The following is a 17,418-nucleotide window of genomic DNA, read 5'->3' as shown; positions in this document are numbered from 1 at the left end:
CTTCATTTTCCTACCACCATTCAACAAGTACTGGGGGTTGTAGATTAATTGGGTGTGATTGTGTGGCACGGGCTTGTGGGCCAAAATGGCTTGTTACCGTGCTGCATGTCTGTATGTTTAAATTTTTTAAAAGAACCCAAGGTCGAATCAACTTTCACTCTCATGCCGAACCTAGTCTAATTTAAAAGGTAAGTTTCAGATAGATTTAGCACCTGTGGAATCATTTAAACAAAAATACAAACTGAATTAGTATCGTGCCTTACCAAGAAATTAATTCCTTTTGAAATACACTCAGATACTATGTAGCTGAACACAGCAGCTGTTGTATATGTGGTAACAATACAAACTTAATGGGAAGAACAAATAAAAATATTTGTAATAATGCTATAAATTGAGGGGAGACGAGGACACGGAGAATTTTTTTAACAAATGGGAGCTCTTCCATTCAAATAGGTCTTGACTTTGCTTTGACGAAAGTTGCTCAGCACCTTTTTGAAAAATTCATCTAACCAAGCATCCATTGATTTTAGAAAAGTAAATTCCACATTTCTCCATCACTCGTGTGGAAAGAGTGCTTCCTGAATTTCCTGTTTCATTTTAATATTCATATTTTTCATATTCCCAGAAAAAGAAATAACTTCATTTTTATTCTGTTGCAAGTTCCTAATCCAATTCTTATAAATGTGCTACATGCCTGTTCTGAGATCAGTCTATCTTACTTAAAAAGAGTTGCCTGGAATCCGATGTCTTGGTTCACGGAGGCTGATCTGGGGTGTTGTACACAAATGAGAAACCAAAAAAGAGTTAAAGTTCCAGATATCCGGCACCTATGGAGATGCCATTTTTCCAGTTTTACAATGCCTAACTAATACACCTGCATTAAACAGTTTAAAAGACAAGACAGTGCAAAATGTGAAGTAATTTGGAAAAAAAAATCAGTATTTTAATTATGTAACATTCTCTTTAATTGGGTAATTCCTGTAATTTACAAAATTTAAATTTGAACCCTAGTCGCTGGCATTGTAACATCTTTGTGCTAACTGTGCCGCTGTCATTATTAATCCTCTCTCCAAGTTTACAAGCCTTGATAATATATTTAATACTAATAAAGATAAAGAATCTTCCTAGGCTGGAATAGGGAAACTCTTCTGCTGTTGCCTCTGCTTCATGACGATGAATTCTGGATTCCAGGGATTTTACAGTATCAAAGCATCCAAAAAAAAACCAGAGTTAATTATTTAAACTTGAATTTACCACCACTTCTCCAAGAAATGCTAAGTCCCACAGACATAGCTCGTCCATGCTGAGTCCTTGCTCACTTTCAGTGCTTATACACAAAGCTTAATATTTCCTCTGTGCTTGTGGACTGTTCTGCTTGGTATACTGAGTTTCTCATGAAAACCTTGTGATTGCTAGAAGTGAAAATTGATTTGGGCTCATTGTATTTACTATATTTAAGTGAATTCAATGAGAAAAGACTACTTTTGTTTATCAAGTTGCATTGAACTATGATTAACTGTATTTTCCAAATCTCTTTTAATGATCGCAGAATTAATTAAAAAAACATTCACTCGTCCTTTGCGGCAGAACGTTTTTCAACGGCATTTCATCATCCTTTAAAAATATAGCTCTTTGTTCATCTTTGAAAGTCTAATTATAGCTAATTTTCTTTCTTTCTCTTTTTTAATACAGTCCATCTACAAGTATATTTTCTCAATTGTTTTCTGGTTTGCTTTGGAATTATTTACATTCAAAAGTACTCATCAAGTTGTGTGAAAGTTCATCTAAAATTGGGCTCAGAGTTTTGTAAAAAGTATGCAGGACAGCTAATTTGGAATGTTGGAATTCATCTACATTCAACTTAATTACGATACTATTGACATAAAGGTATAATTATTAGTGATAGCAGCAGAATATATTTGGTCTGGTTAAAGTAAGAACAACTTTAAAATTTAGTTGGTTGTGTGTTTTGTAGATGATTGTGAAGGTACATTTTTTGATACACATTCTGTAAATTACTCCAGTGTTACACAGTTGAAGTGGGATGTGTAGAACAATATACAATTTAATAGACGCACATGAAGATCATTTATCAGTTTAAACAGAATAGAGTTTTAAAAATTAGTTTACTATAAATCACTTGAGCAAGTTACACACAAAACTTGTCTATTTTATAATCTCAACATGTTTTTTGGGGCCTGTCTTTGAAATCAATGATGGGCTTGATTCAATTCCATTTGAAGTTCTTCTTTTGACATTGGGTCATAGGAACATAGGAAGTAGGAACAGGAGTAGGCCAAAAATGGCCCATCGAGCCTGCTCCGCCATTCAATACGATCATGGCTGATCTAATTTATGACCTAACTCCACCTACCTGCCTTCTCCCCATATCCTCCAATTCCTCTATCATGTAAAAATTTATCTAACCGAATTTTAAATAAGTTTAATGAGGCTGCCTCAACCACTTCCCTGGTTAGAGAATTCCAAACATTCACTACTCTCTGGGAAAAACTATTTTTCCTCATCTCTGTCCTAAATCTACTCCCCCGAATCTTGAGACTGTGCCCTCTCGTTTTAGTTTCCCCGGCCAGCTCAAAAAACCTTCCTACATCTATCCTATCCATACCCTTCATAATCCTATATGTTTCTATAAGATCTCTTATTCTTCTGAACTCGAGCGAATACAATCCTAGACGATTTAATCTTTCATCACAAGTCAACCCCTTCATCCCAGGGATCAACCTAGTAAACCTCCTCTGGACCGTGTCCAAAGCCAGCAACCATGCTTGAATGCAGTAAAACCGTGCATCTCAGATGATTAGCCTTCAAATGCAACACTCCACCATTGGATTAGATATGAAAGTGTTTTCCTTGGCTTTAGTGTCATTGATGTAACATTTTGTTACATGCTCTTATCATTCATCTCAAAATTTGCACCAAAACAATGATATATAGTCTGGAGCACAGTCCAGAATGGAACAATGATGATCAGTTACTCATGAGTAACTGCCATTTGGTTTTGGATTAAAAACTGTCCTTGAAACTAAAGGTGCTCGGCTTCAAGCTTCTGTACCTTTTCCCCAAAAGTAGCAGTAAGAAGAGGTAATTGGGGGTCTTATGATTTACCTCACACAGTACCTCACAGATGTCTTCATTGAATGGGAGGTCAAATCAGTGATGGACCTGCTTGTGTTTGCTTTTTTTTTTTTTTTGCAGCTTTCTGCCTTCTTGGCCGTGATTCACAAAAATTATTCAAAAATGTTCCAAATAGAACATAAAGGCGCCTTCAGCGCAGTTGCCTCAATGTATTTGCCACAGGAGTGGTTCTCTGTATGTGAGCTCCCATGACTTTGAAGATATTGATCCTTTCCATGACTCACATCAGTAAAGAAAGGTGTGTAATCCCTCTGCCTCCTTTCATAAAACCCAAAGTAAATTCCTTGGTCTTGTCGATATTGAGAGGAAGATTGTTGTTCTGACACCACTCAACCAGGTTCTTGATCTCGATTGTAATTTGGCTCATCCTTTTCTGTTATTTGGAAAACAATTGCAATCATGGGTGTGGAGGGAATAGAGCAGGGGGCTTGAAGTGTCCCCTTGTTGATGTCAGTGAGGAGGAAGTGAAGTTGCTAACTTTCATTTGCTTTGAGTCTGCTTGAGTGTCAAGGATCCACTTGCAGGGGACAAACCGTTCCATATCCCTTGGTTTGATTCTAAGTTTAGCTGGGATGATGATGTTACATGGCAACCTGCAGTCGATGAACAGCATCCTGACGTAGGTGTTCTTGTTGTCCAGGTGATCTAATGCAGAATGGATGGCCAGCAAGATAGCATCTGCTGTTAATTTATTGTAACAGTAAGTGAATTAAAGTTGATTCTGGTCCTTCCTGAGACAGGAGTTGCTTTGATCCATGAAGCACTTCATCACGGTATGTGTGACACCAGCCGATAATGACACAGGTCACCATGCTTTTGTTTGGCATCAGTATAATGGAAATTCTTTTGAAAAGTTTGTAGCAGCATCTGTAATGTCAAAAAAAGTCCAGCTAGTTATCTATGCAGGATTTGAAGGCAAGCTGGGTACAATGGGCTGGAGACTTAGTAAGGATTTCACCATTTTGGACATTCTTGATGTCATGTGGATTTATTATTTATTTATGCTGAAAGAGGTCATCCATGTGTATTTGTGCCTCTTCCCAATAGTGCAATCTACTAGTTCCATTCCCTTCTCCCCTGTAACTCTTCAAGTTGTATTCTCTCGTGCCCATCGTCTTTTTTTTTAAATGGTAGAATTTTTGGTAAAATTTAAGTTGCTTGCTAGTCCATTTTGCTGGAAGGTCAGAATAAGCCACACAGAATGATACACATATGTGTCTGGTACACATATAGATGAGACCAGTGGCAAGAACAGCTTTTCTTACCTAATAGATATTAATGAACTAGATGAATATTTACGACAGTCAAGTAGTTTCATGGTCACTTGTAAATGATACAAGCTTTCTATTTTATATTATTTAATGAACTGAATTGAAACTAACCAAATGGCCCTCGGGGATTTGAACCTAGGTGCCTGTATCATTCATTCAGATCTTTGGATTTCCAGCCAGTAACATAGTTATTCATAGATAACCATGTTCCAATTCTTGTATTTGTTGAAACAAGATGAAGAACACAAAGTTTCTATGACTACATATTGACTTTTTAAAGCTCCTGTGTAATTGAAAGTGGATAATATGTGAATATTTGTATAATTGTAAATTTTTACAAACATTAATTACTTATTAGTGCTCCATACTAAATTTTGCAAAAACAAATGACCAATTTGCCTATACTAATCAGATGGCCCACAGATCGATCAATTTATTTTCAGTTTCATAGCGGCTAGAAAAGAGTGGACAGGCCTTGTGTGATTTCTCTTTGATGTTTCCAGTTACCTGAAGGCATTCTCACCTTTAACTTGCTTCACATTTACTTGGTATTGTCTGCTGGCCATACATTCTTTGTCTTTCAATTCAACTCCTCATGCTTCCTCAGACTGGCTTTTTAATTTTTTTTAAACAAGTTGCTCTACAATTTCAATCAAATATCCTCTGTTGGGTCAATTGTTTAGGGTCGACTTTTCCATTTATTTCTTAAATCAGAAGTCAAATAATTTTAGCACTATTTAAGAAATAAATGGAAAAGTGGATGGATTTACACTCATTTGTTGTTTGTTCATCCTAATTCAATGCATGCCTGTGTTATCTGGTTCATATTCTATTACTTCACCAAGTCACAATGAGTAAATCCTGTAAACATAACTTTTTTTAAACATAATTTCTCAGTTGAAGTCCTTTTTGGGACAGTTGACTACATGACTTGATGATTAATTTTCTAATGCAATATTTGCATGAAGTATAATTAATTTTTAACACAGTAATCAGTTCTCATTAAATGCTGTATATTTTTCTTGTACATTCAGGAGAGTGTTTATCATCAATACAAATAAAATTTTGTTCATCATCCTATTGCAGGGACAATCATGCCGTTATTATCATGGTGTCCATAAAATGAATGAACAGAATTCTTTACAGGGGATCCACGGTTTGCAGGTTGCTTGGGACATTGAATCGTTGGTGAGCCTGGGAAAGAAGCTTCGTGCATGTCCATACTTTGCAGCTCGTGAGTTAATGCAAGAGGCAGATATCATATTTTGTCCATACAATTACCTTCTGGACCCACAAATAAGGGAGAGAGTAAGTGATTTTCAAAAGAAAATATTGCAGAATATTGCTGCTTGGATGGACTAGAAATCTACATGCTATATTCTTAATTGTTACTCTTGCCTTTTTTGTTGTCTTGTGATAGATGAAGATTAATTTGAAAGACCAAATTCTTATCTTTGATGAAGCACATAATATTGAAGACTGTGCAAGAGAATCATCTAGTTTTAGTGTTACGGAAAATCAGCTGTTGTTTGCTCGCGAGGAACTGGATTGCATGGTCAACCATAACATCAGGAGAAGTGATCATGAGCCATTGCGGGCTCTCTGTTACAGTTTTACAAAGTATGCAACATTTGGTTTGGGATCAATGAATTTAATTTTTTTTTATTTCCATCATTTTAATGCTCTAAAAACTGATAGTGGGAAGGTTTCATTTGTTGATTCTTCAACACACACACACGTTTCTCACACAGCACATAATCGCATGCATACATAAAAATATAAAATAAATATGTACAAATATTCTGGAATAATTTATTAAATTTCATTAATAAGAGACCCAAGGTTACAGGATACTGCAATCTCACAGTAATCTCACAGTTTGCAGGAAGAAGCTATTTCCCAGCCTGGTAGTCCTTTGATGCTACGCTCCAGGGAATAAAGTCCTAGCCTGTTTAACCTTTCCCTGTAACTCAAACCCTGAAACCTAGGCAACATTCTCTGCACTTTCTCTATTTTGTTGACATCCTTCCAATGATTTGGTGACCAAAACTGGCCTTCCCAATGCCTTGTACAACTTCAATATGACATCCCAACTCCAGAACTCAATACTCTTGATTTATGAAGGCCAACCTACCAAAAGCTTTCTTCACCACCCTATCTACGTGTGACTCCACTTTCAGGAAATTATGTACCAGAATTCCTCAATCCCTTGGTTGCTCTCCTCAATTGTCGACCATTTAAAGTGTATGACCTTTGCTAATTATTCCCACCAAAATGTAGCACCTCACACTTTTAAACTCCATCTGCCATCTTTCAGCCCACTCTTCTAACTGGCCGATATCCCATTGCAAGCTTTGAAAACCTTCACTGTCCACAATACCACCAATCTTCATATCATCTGCATACTTACTCATCCAATTAATCACCCTATCATATATATATATATATATATATATATATATATATATATATATGACAAAGCACAATGGACCCAGTAGCGATTTGTGAGGCATTCCACTAATCACCAGCCTCCAATTTGACAAATAATTTTCCACTCTCTGGCATCTCCCATTCAACCATTGTGGAATCCATTTCACTACTTCAGTGTTAATACCTAATGATTGAACCTTCCTAACCAACCTCTTATGCGGAACCTTGTCAAAGCCCTTATTAAAATCCATATAAGCAACATCCACAGCCTTCCTTTCGTCAACCTTCTTAGTAACCTCAAAAAATTCTAAGATTTGTTAAACATGATTTACCACACACAAAACCATGTTGACTACTCCTTATCATTTCCTGTCTATCCAAATAATTGTATATTCCATCTCTATAAACACTCTCCACTAATTTACCAACATCAGACTGCATGGCCTATAATTACCTGGTTTACTTTGAGAGCCTTTTTTAAACTGTGTAACAATATGAGCCACCCTCCAATCCTCTAGCACCTTCCCCCGCTGCTAATGTCATCTTAAATATCTGTTGGAGCCCCTGCTATTTCTACACTAACCTCTTTCAAGGTCCTAGGGAATGTCTTGCAGGATCTGGAGATTTATCCACCTTTATTTTCTTTAAAATAGCCGGTACTACCTCCTCATTAATCTGTACATCTTCCATGACCTCACTACTAATTTTCCTTACTTCAACTGACTTAATATTCCTTTCCTCAGTGAATACTGAAGAAAAAAAATCATTTAAAATTTCCCTCATCTCTTCTGACTCCTCACGTGGCCTAAGCCTATGATCCTCAAGGGGCCCAATTTTATCCCTCACTATTCTTTTGATGTACCTGTAGAAAACCTTTGGATTTATTTTTTACCTTACCTGCCAATGCAGCCTCTTATCTCTTTTTAGCTTTTTTAATTTCTTAAGTTTTTTTTTTGCACTCTTTATATTCCTCAAGCACCTTATTTATTTCCTGCTGTCTATACCGATTGTTTACAACCTTTTTCCTCTGAACTAAATTCTCAATATCCTTTGAAAACCAAGACTCCCTATGTTTTCTAACTTTTCCTTTAATCCTCACGGGGACATATCAAACCCCTCATCCACTTGTTTAACTAACCAGTCCCCGCTCTCCTCTTCTACCCCTTCCCTGTTGAGTCAGGGAGCAGCCTCTGCACCGGAGACATGACCACCTCAACTTTTCACTTGTAGGTTCCCATCAACAGTGTCCAAAATATACTGTCCAACAGTTTACCTGTTGTTGATGGGAATAGCCACAGGGTACTCAGTACTGTCTGTATCTTCCTCCTCCCTTTTCTGACAGCATCCAGCTATTTGCCTCTTGAATTATGGGGGTGACTGGTTACCTGACACTCCTGTCTGATACTATCTCTGCCTCCCTCAGATTCCCTGACACAAATTAATTTCTTCCAAAACAGTTTGTGCCACATTTGTACCAGGTTAGCAGATTTGGTTGAAAAAGAAAAATTTCCTAAAGGAGGAAAAACCCAACACTCAACCCCAACCAACCAATTTTCCCTTGCAAGCGCTGCAACCGAGCCTGCCTGTCCCGCATCGGACTTGTCAGTCACCAACGAGCCTGCAGCAGACGTGGACATACCCCTCCATAAATCTTCGCCAAAGAAAAGAAGAAAGAAAGAAATTTGATAACTTTTTTTTTTAAAAACCTTGACTCTTTTTAAATGTGCTTTAGTTGAAAGAAAACCTCATAGGAAAAGATGATGCATTTTTATTTATTAGCTATTTTATCAATTTGAAACCCACTTCAATTTATCCTTCACTTTGTTTCCTTCTAAATCTTTATTTGTATGCTTAATTCATCCCCTTCCTCCTCTATTCCACAGGTATCAAAGTTTTGTTTCCTAGTTATTTAGACTTTTGGGAAGAACTATACTTGATTTTCATTTTGCCTTGTCTTTATTTTTTGCTGCTTCAGTGGTGGGATGTGGATTTATTTAAAAAAAAAAATTTTTTTTTGACATGACCTTCTCCCACAAGTCAAAAATTCATTGGATGGTTTACAGAAGTTAAATTCAATTTTTGTCCTAAGTTGAGAAAATATCATCCACCTTGACTATGATCAGTAAGCATCAAATGCCAATCGATAAATGAGCAAGGCTTTTATAAAGTTCTACCTAATGTCTGCTTGTGTAATTTTATTTTGCAGCTGGTTAAAGGAGAGTTCTGGAAATCTCATAGAACGGGAATTTGAAACCTCTTGCAAGGTCTGGAATGGGAAAGAAATGATAAATATTTTTCATAGCTGGGGATTAACCAGTGCTACGTTTTACATTTTACATGTAAGTAGTTTGTTAAGAAGATTAACAACATCTTGGTAAAACATGAAATTATTGAATCAATTATAAAGCCATCTGTATCTTCAGATTTCCATCTTCATTTGTCGGCCTTGTCTGGTTTCCCCTACTATTTTAAGCAAGGTTCCAAATGTGGGGAGCTTTTCAGATATTAAATCAATGCTGCTATAAACCTGTTTTTGGACGTTGGCAATAATTTCACATGTATTACACTGAGAAAATGAGAACTGGGTGCTCCCAATTGTAATACAGTAAAATCTACATTATCCAGAATTCATGTAACATTGTGGAAAATAAATAGGTAAAAAAACAAAAAGGATTTAAAATTGGTGCCCCAGCAGTCAGTTCACCAATCATGTAACACAATCTCAAGCAACTGAAAAATTAACTTATCCGTCATCAACCAATCCCCATAGGTGCCAGATACAGGGAGTTTTAATGTATGTAGTTGGCAAGGTTTGGTAACCTGCCAAGAAGACCTTCATGATTTTTAATTTTAACTGGTTAATTTTCTGTGGATTTGGATCAGGGCATTAAAACCTGAAATTTATTTTCAGGGGAGATATGGACGAGAGCAGCCATTTTTGACCATTTTTGGACTATGCCCCCTGTTTAGAATTTATGGTTCCCAATCCTTGTGAGGCCATCAAGTTTTGGTTTCTGTATTTCTCTCCAACCGACTGCATAAAAATCATTTTAAAAACAATTGTTACGCGAGGTTAAAAGAAAGCCAGGCTTTTACTTAACATGTGCTGTGGCCCCCCCAGTGGAACTGTGGGCTCCACTTTTGAGAATGGCTGGACTAGAGAGTCGATTGCTTATGCTGTTTGGTCCTTATTTTAGCAGCAGTTTTATATTTGTATTACAAGTTCCTATAAACTATGATATAAATGTATTCTCCTCCCTCTCATTAGATTTACTGCAGCACCACAACTGCTGGGGCCATGTAATTAAAAAAGCAGATCTTTCTGTGAGCAACCAGAGAGCTGCTCACATGACACTAGAAGCATCCAGTGTCACTGGGAGCTTACTGTTTATTTGAGTGTGTTTATATTACATTGGTCTGAGGAGAGGTTAGTTTGCCAATAAATAGAAAGGCCCTATGCACTACAAAATGTTTGACTAAGCAGCTGACTCTACCTTTGAATACTTTTGTTTGCTGCTGTGCTCTTAAATATCCCATGCTTTGTTGCAGATGATTTTTAATAATGTAAACTATAATTACTTTCCAGCAAACCATGGAGGTCTAAGTGAATTTGTGATCATTTGTTGAATTGTGAACTCTGTTTAGCAAACCATTTGGTCTGTAAACAACTACCCTCACGAGATTATTTCAAAATATGAGGAGCTTTTCAATTTTATGACATTAATTTGTGATAATTTTAGGTTCTACCTTGATCATATGTCAATATTTAAATATATAAGATTTTAAAATGTGCTTTTGATGTTTGGCATTTTAAATTTGGTCATGGACCATGGTAACAGGCTCTTCCAGCCCATGAGCCCATCCCACCCAAATACACCAATTGACCTACAAACCCCGTAGGTTTTTGGAGGGTGGGAGGAAACTGGACCACACAAGGAAACCAACGGGGAGAATGTACAAAACTCCTTACAGACAGCGCGGGATTTGAACCAGGTTCGCTGGCACTATAATAGCATTGCGCTAACTGCTAGAGACTTCCATTTAATATGGTTGCCTATTTAGACAGGTAGGTTAATTTGCAGCTGTTGAGCACTTGGGATCCGTTTGAATTGATAGCAGTACCATTGGAAAAGAGGAAGTTTTTGCTACAGAAATCCATTTAACTTTCTATAGAATTTCATCAAGATTATTAGAACTAATAGATAAACAAATTTGGGAAAATTTATGTAGAGATTTTATGACTGATATTAATGTAAGGTACAAATTAGTTCAATACAATTTTTAAAAAATCAATTATATCTTAGACCACAGAAGTTGAAAAGGTTGAAATCAGATTTATCAGATCAATATTTTAGATGTGAGGATGTAGGATCTTTCATACATTCAACATGGTCTTGTCCAAATATGAGACCCTTTTGGGTGTCTATAAGTAATTTTTTACAACAAGTTACAGGAGCTGTTTTTCCATTAAATCCTGATTTATAATAAAAAATTATTAGTAAATATTGAAGATACAACTCCTAAATTGAAATGATCAATTTATTTATTGAAATTTGTAGCAGTTGTGAGAAAATATATTGTAATTACTTGGCAATCAGATACATCTTCAACATTTGGCATGCTGAAATTCAAAGTTGTATCCATTTGGAGAAATTACTTACAATCTAGGAAATAAATAGTCTATGTTTTGACAAATTTGGTCCTGTATACTCAAAAAATGGGATAAATTTGCAGTGATAACCTTTTTACCCCTCTAGTCCTGCAGAATTCTCCTCTCTGTTTGTTAGAATTGATGAGTTGTACTGTATGGCATCTCTCTCTGGAATCCAAGATTTTTTGTTATTGTTCCTTTTTCTATCTTTTCATACATTTTTTATTTTTCAACTTTTTTTTGTGTGGAAAGGAGAGGTTTTGGGGTAGGTTGAAAACCATGTATGTAATCAATTTGTTCTCTTTTTGATATGTGTATTATAATAATTGTAGTTACTGCGTGTATGGAGTATTAAATAAAATATTTAAAAAATTATTAGAACTGTTTTACCGCTGACTCCAAAACTGTCATACTGTTGGAAATACAATAACAATAGAGTAATTCCCCTCCTTATCTGCGGGGGATATGTTCCGAGATGATGCCTGAAACTGTGGATATTACTGAACCATATATATATTTTTATTTTTAGATATATGGATATATGATAAAGTTTAATTTATAAATTAGGCACAATTGGGGATTAACAACAATAGCTAATAATAAAATAGAACAATTATAACAATATTTTTTAAAAAGTTACTTGAACAAAAGCAATGCAATTCCGTGACATCTGAATATGATCTGTACTGTATTTTCGGACCATGGTTAACTGAAACCATGGAAAGCAAAATTGCAGATAAAGGGGAACCATAGTATTGGTAACTTCTTTGGAAAAAGATGTCCATAATTCTCTTAATAATTATGATGCTGAACATAGTTGCTTGATATTGTTTCCACATCAATGAATGAACCTTTCATGTGCAGAAACATCTGGATACTGTGATAGAGAAAGAAGAAAAGACAATAGTGGTGAATGGACAGCATGAATCAGTAATAATTCCAACTATAAGTGCTTCAACACAGATGGTGCTGAAAGGACTGTTCATGGTGCTTGATTTTCTCTTTCGGGACAACAATAGGTGAAATCTGGAATCTTTTGGATGAATGTTTGGACTGTGGTAGCTATGATTTAAAAAAAAAAAAAAATTATTATATAAAAGAATTATTGGGAAGCTTTCATTAAGCAGAACTTGGTGTAACATTCTCATTGCATTAAAAAAAAATATATATTAAAACTGTGTCAAAATAAGCCATTCACATATGGGGAAAAGGATTGCAGCTTACCTTGTATCAGCAATGTATTTATCTTCATTTCCTATCTCTCGTGTGAAACTACTGGAAATTGCAATCATAGCTCTATAATTAGATGTGATCATTACCTGATTATTTTTATTGATCATGTAATTTGTTTTATCAAAAATAATTTTCTAAAACTAAATAGGCTCCTCAAAAGTCCATAATTGGACACCGAACTAATTAATTATTAATTCACTGTAATACTTGGAAGGGTGAGATTTATGCAGCCCTGAAGTAAAACTCTGCCAAATAACAGTTTTTCAAAAAATGGCCTTTGTAGTAAATGTTGTGCTTAACAGTATAGTACAACTCCAATTATCCGAAATGGTCGGGACTGGGCCTACGACAGATAAGTGTTTTTTTTTCTGGATAACTGGTCATTTAAGAAAAATCCCAGTAGCAACAGCAAAGTGCAGTGTTTAAACAACAACAAACACCAAAAGAAAGTTTTTTAAGCATTAAAATAATGTTTAATTCTCATCAAAAAATGCTGACCACTGCTGCCACTCACTGAGACCTCCCAACCGCCACTGCTGATCCCCAACAGATCTCCACTGCTGCCACTGATCCCCAGGGTTTCTGCCCAGGCCAGTAGAAAACTCACTGGCAGATCGGCGGGCTCCTGTCTCCTTGGTCACAGGAGCTCCCAACGCCTGAGTCCCGACTCCGAATCCTCCCCTCGGCCTTCTGACCATGCACACCGGGGAGTTCGGTATATAGTAGTAGGCCGAGGGGAGGGTTTGGAATATGCATCGGGAGCTCCAGTGTGCTGGGGAGGGAACGCCACTGAGTCAGAGAGGCCAGTCTCCTTGATGACGCCAGGATAAGGGATTCTTTCAACCGCTTGGTTCTGAGAGACAGTGGCACGCAGTTTGAGAGGGAAAGTTGGAGAGAAAAGTCAATAGGGGAAGGCAAAGAAGAAATGGAAGAAGAGAGGGAAGGCAGTTACCTGAATTGAGGCAATTGTTCTAATTTCATGTCGAGTAAATTTTTTTTCAACCTGTGAGGTCAGTTCGGCTCTGGAAAAAAATGTCAGAAAAATGAGGATTTCTGATTTGTTTTGAATATCCTCATTTGTCGGAAATTAAAAAAAAAAATTTGGATAAATGAGTATTTCCGAGAATCTGATTTTGGAAAATCGGAGTTGTACTGTCTAAGGAACATTATTGTTGGGAAATGCAATCTCACTATTTTAGCCACCTAATTCTTAATTAAGCACGTGTTTTGGTTAATTTAAAAATACAGATGATTTTCATATGACAACAGCAAAATATTTTTTCACATTTCCCCTGAAACAGCAAACTTTTTGCATTGGGGCATTTTCATTCCTGCAGTCTGGAACCCTTTCCATTTATACAAATAAATAAATAAGTGTGTGTGTGTTTTCTTTTATTGGTTTTCTCCAAGCCAAAGCACATTTTAAATGGTGTAATTGTTTAGCCAAATATTAGCGAGGTTTCTTCCACTGTATCAGGCACCTCCGGTGGTGGTTATAATAAAACTTGGGATGGCTCCCAATTAAACGTACCCAAGTAGTTTGGAATGAGTTTCATTTAAACATATCACTTTCTGAAGCTGCTTACAGTGAAGGGATTGCTTCCCACCCTGAATAAAAATAAATGTGCTTTTAAAATCTTGTATGAAAAATGAACATCTTAGCAAAACAGATTTTAATTTTAAACTAATTTTGCAATGTTAGTTTCTGCACGTTAAACTTTCATTTTACTTATTTGAAGTATTAACACCCAACCCCAACCAACCAATTTCCCCCTGCAACCGTGTCTGCCTGTCCTGCATCGGACTTGTCAGCCACAAACAAGCCTGCAGCTGACATGGACATTTACCCCTCTATAAATCTTCGTCTGCGAAGCCAAGCCAAAGAAGAGACTATAAGAAGAGCTACTTTTTTGTAGAATGAAAATTGTAGCCTATCCACCCTCAGGGTAAAAATGTGTGCAATTGGACATATATGATTGCAGTTTCTAAGTAGTTTCAAATATGGCACACTTTAAAAATAATTTAATAATACGAATATAAATAAAAAGCAATAATTTTAATAATTAATAATAATAAAGGATTGTCTTGGGAAGCTGCATTTTCTTTTAAGAATGAAATTAATATTGCATGTCCTTTGAAGGAACTTTTTCTGTGATAAACAAATGTCATGAGTTTGATTGCCTTATCTTGTTCCAAAAGATTTGCAGATGACTATAGGGTAGCAATACAGCAGGTTTACACATGGACCAACCAGCCTGATTTTATTGATGAAAATGGTTTCTTTGCACGGCCTCAAAGGAGAAGAAATGCACGCAAGAAGTCTGCTGTACTGACCTTGAACTTTTGGTGTTTAAATCCAGCAGTGGTGAGTATGTACCCACTGGTATAGTTTTTATTTGTTTCATCAGTTGTTGTAAAGTTGGATGGTTCTGGAGGTGAGTATATAAATTAAAAAATGGCTGCTGGAATGCAAACTTGTGTTGAAATCATCATGTAACTTATTTATGTCTGTAGGGATCTTAGTTTTGCTTGGTCTTCCACCAGTTCCCAGTCTTCTCATTCTGTCTTCTTGTTGGTCTATTCTTCCAGTCAGAATTTGCACTTTGTGATCTTCCTGTTGTCATTTTGGTCAGGGTTGCATGTTTGTGAGATGTTCAATTTGGAGGATGCACACTGCAGGTACAATGGTTGGAGTTGATTTTTTTTCCCCCCCAAAATGTATTGAGTATCAAAAACCACTTCATACACATTACACAGATGCACATTGTGCTCCTATTTTTCTTTAAACAGAAAAACAACACCTATACACAAATGTTCACATACATCCTCAGATACAGGCTCGTAATTCAGAGAAAAAAAAACACAGAAAGGGTTGTCATTTGTGGAACAATTTTCCAGTGGATCTTCTTAATATGCGGCGTTCTGGCATGGCGAAGGACGTCCACACAGTTGCTGTATTAGTTAAGTTTGGCACTCCCCTTGCCCTGGTTTTGAATGCAAGGTGCAGTGTGCTTGGTCCACCAGTTGCACTTTATTCAGAATGAATGTCTTATACTGCATTTTTACTTGTGTGATTGGTTTCTTGTACTCTCACTATCCTGATGTTATTTCTCTGGGACGTCGCTTCCAAATCCTCGCATCTGTTTTCCAGCTTTATTATGTTGGGGTGACGGTCTTGATTTTCCTTTGCATTGAGCCGATGTCATTGGTACGCCCAGACATTGAACATTCTATCTCCCCAGCAGTATCTGCTCACAATTTCTCTCAGTTTGGTGTTTGTGGATACTTTTGGGCCATGAATTGTCTTTTTACAGTTTGTTGCTTCGACTTGAGGGCAGCCAGATCTTTCTCAGTATACTCTTGTCTCCATTTTAATGGACTCAACAATGTCTTTACAAAGTTTAGTCAGCACTGCGAACTTTAGCCACTCAAAGTCTGACAGTGAGCTGCCCGGGAAGACAGGATCAGGCGAGGCCTGACTTCAGTCTGTAGGTTAGGCTTCTGCAAACTGTCTCTAGGCCTTATTTACCCTTATTGCCATTCACTTTAAAATCCACCCCCATTACTTGAAAGCATTGCCAACTATAATCGAATGGTTGGACACTGTATAGATTGCTGTTAAATAAAACTTTATTAATACAATTTGCAGCAGCTTAAGATTGTGACTTACTCTAGTGTAGCCCCCCCCCCCCCCCCCCCCACCAACCTGTGTTGATGTTAAGGGTCAATCAGCCAAGTGGATGCTTTGTTTTGGATGGGACTGAGTATTTTGATTGTTACACAAATGAATATTCTGTCACTAATCTTGCAGATGGTGGAAAAACTTTAGGGAGTCGAGCAGAGTTACCGCAGAATATACATGGTCTGCAACCTGTTCTTGCAGCCGTGTTGTTTAGGTGACTGATCCAGTCACATTTATATTCAATGGTGATTTTCCCCTCTCCCTTGTTCAACTCTCAAATTGAACATCTTAGAAGCAGAAACAGCATTGAGTGTCTAGACTCTTGTGTTGGAGGGGTCTTTTGTGTTCAACATATTTGCCATGACTGTTACTCATCATCTATCCGCTCTTGCCTGAATGTTCTCCAGGCTTTGCTGAATATAGATATAGTTAGCCTCATTTTCTGAATTAAGAATATAATTAAACTAATGCAATCAAATGTTGCCACTTCAGATTTTATGATGAATTAGTTCATTCTAGTTTTCCCTTGATCATCTGATTCCAACCTTCTCTTGACCTTCCACCGTCCTTGTAGCTTTTGTTTTGCACACTTTGACCCTTCATGGTCAAAGTTTTCATCCTTTTCCATTGACTGAAACACTGAAGTCTGCAGATGCTTTGATTGTAGTAAAAACACAAAAGCTGGAGGATCTCAAATGCCGAGCTCCTCCAGCATTTCTGTGTTTGCATTCTTTTCCATTGTTCTCACAAATCCCATCTTGCTCCATCTTCTTGCTTGTCTGTGCTCTATCTTTATATCTTGTTATGTCACCCCTCCCCTCCACCAACCACTGTAGTCACTACTTATTACTTGTCTAATCCCTGGCCACTTGCACTTTTTAAAATCTTTTCCATTGTCAAAGTGCAAAGCAAATATTGCTACTCATTTTATATTTTCAAGAGTCTATTGTACTTTTATTTATAGATACAAAACTCAGAAATATATTTATTTTTGT

At 36.8% G+C, this 17,418-nt stretch overlaps 1 protein-coding gene across 5 annotated transcripts in view; it reads left to right on the top strand.

Annotated features, from left to right (window-relative positions):
• The window catches only part of brip1 (BRCA1 interacting helicase 1), a 342,881-nt gene that overhangs the window by 49,086 nt on the left and 276,377 nt on the right, over positions 1-17,418 (top strand). For all 5 annotated transcript variants that reach the window (XM_069911456.1, XM_069911452.1, XM_069911453.1 and 2 more), the window contains exons 9-13: positions 5,514-5,735; positions 5,848-6,047; positions 9,064-9,196; positions 12,373-12,527; positions 14,941-15,106. In XM_069911456.1, the coding sequence (XP_069767557.1) occupies positions 5,514-5,735; positions 5,848-6,047; positions 9,064-9,196; positions 12,373-12,527; positions 14,941-15,106 (876 nt within the window). The remainder of the gene's footprint in view (positions 1-5,513; positions 5,736-5,847; positions 6,048-9,063; positions 9,197-12,372; positions 12,528-14,940; positions 15,107-17,418) is intronic.

The sequence above is a fragment of the Narcine bancroftii genome, chromosome 14 (assembly GCF_036971445.1).
Source record: "Narcine bancroftii isolate sNarBan1 chromosome 14, sNarBan1.hap1, whole genome shotgun sequence".
Classification (NCBI taxonomy): Eukaryota; Metazoa; Chordata; class Chondrichthyes; order Torpediniformes; family Narcinidae; genus Narcine; species Narcine bancroftii.
The sequence above is the reverse complement of the archived record's forward strand: the minus strand, read 5'-3'. Positions and strand labels throughout refer to the sequence as shown.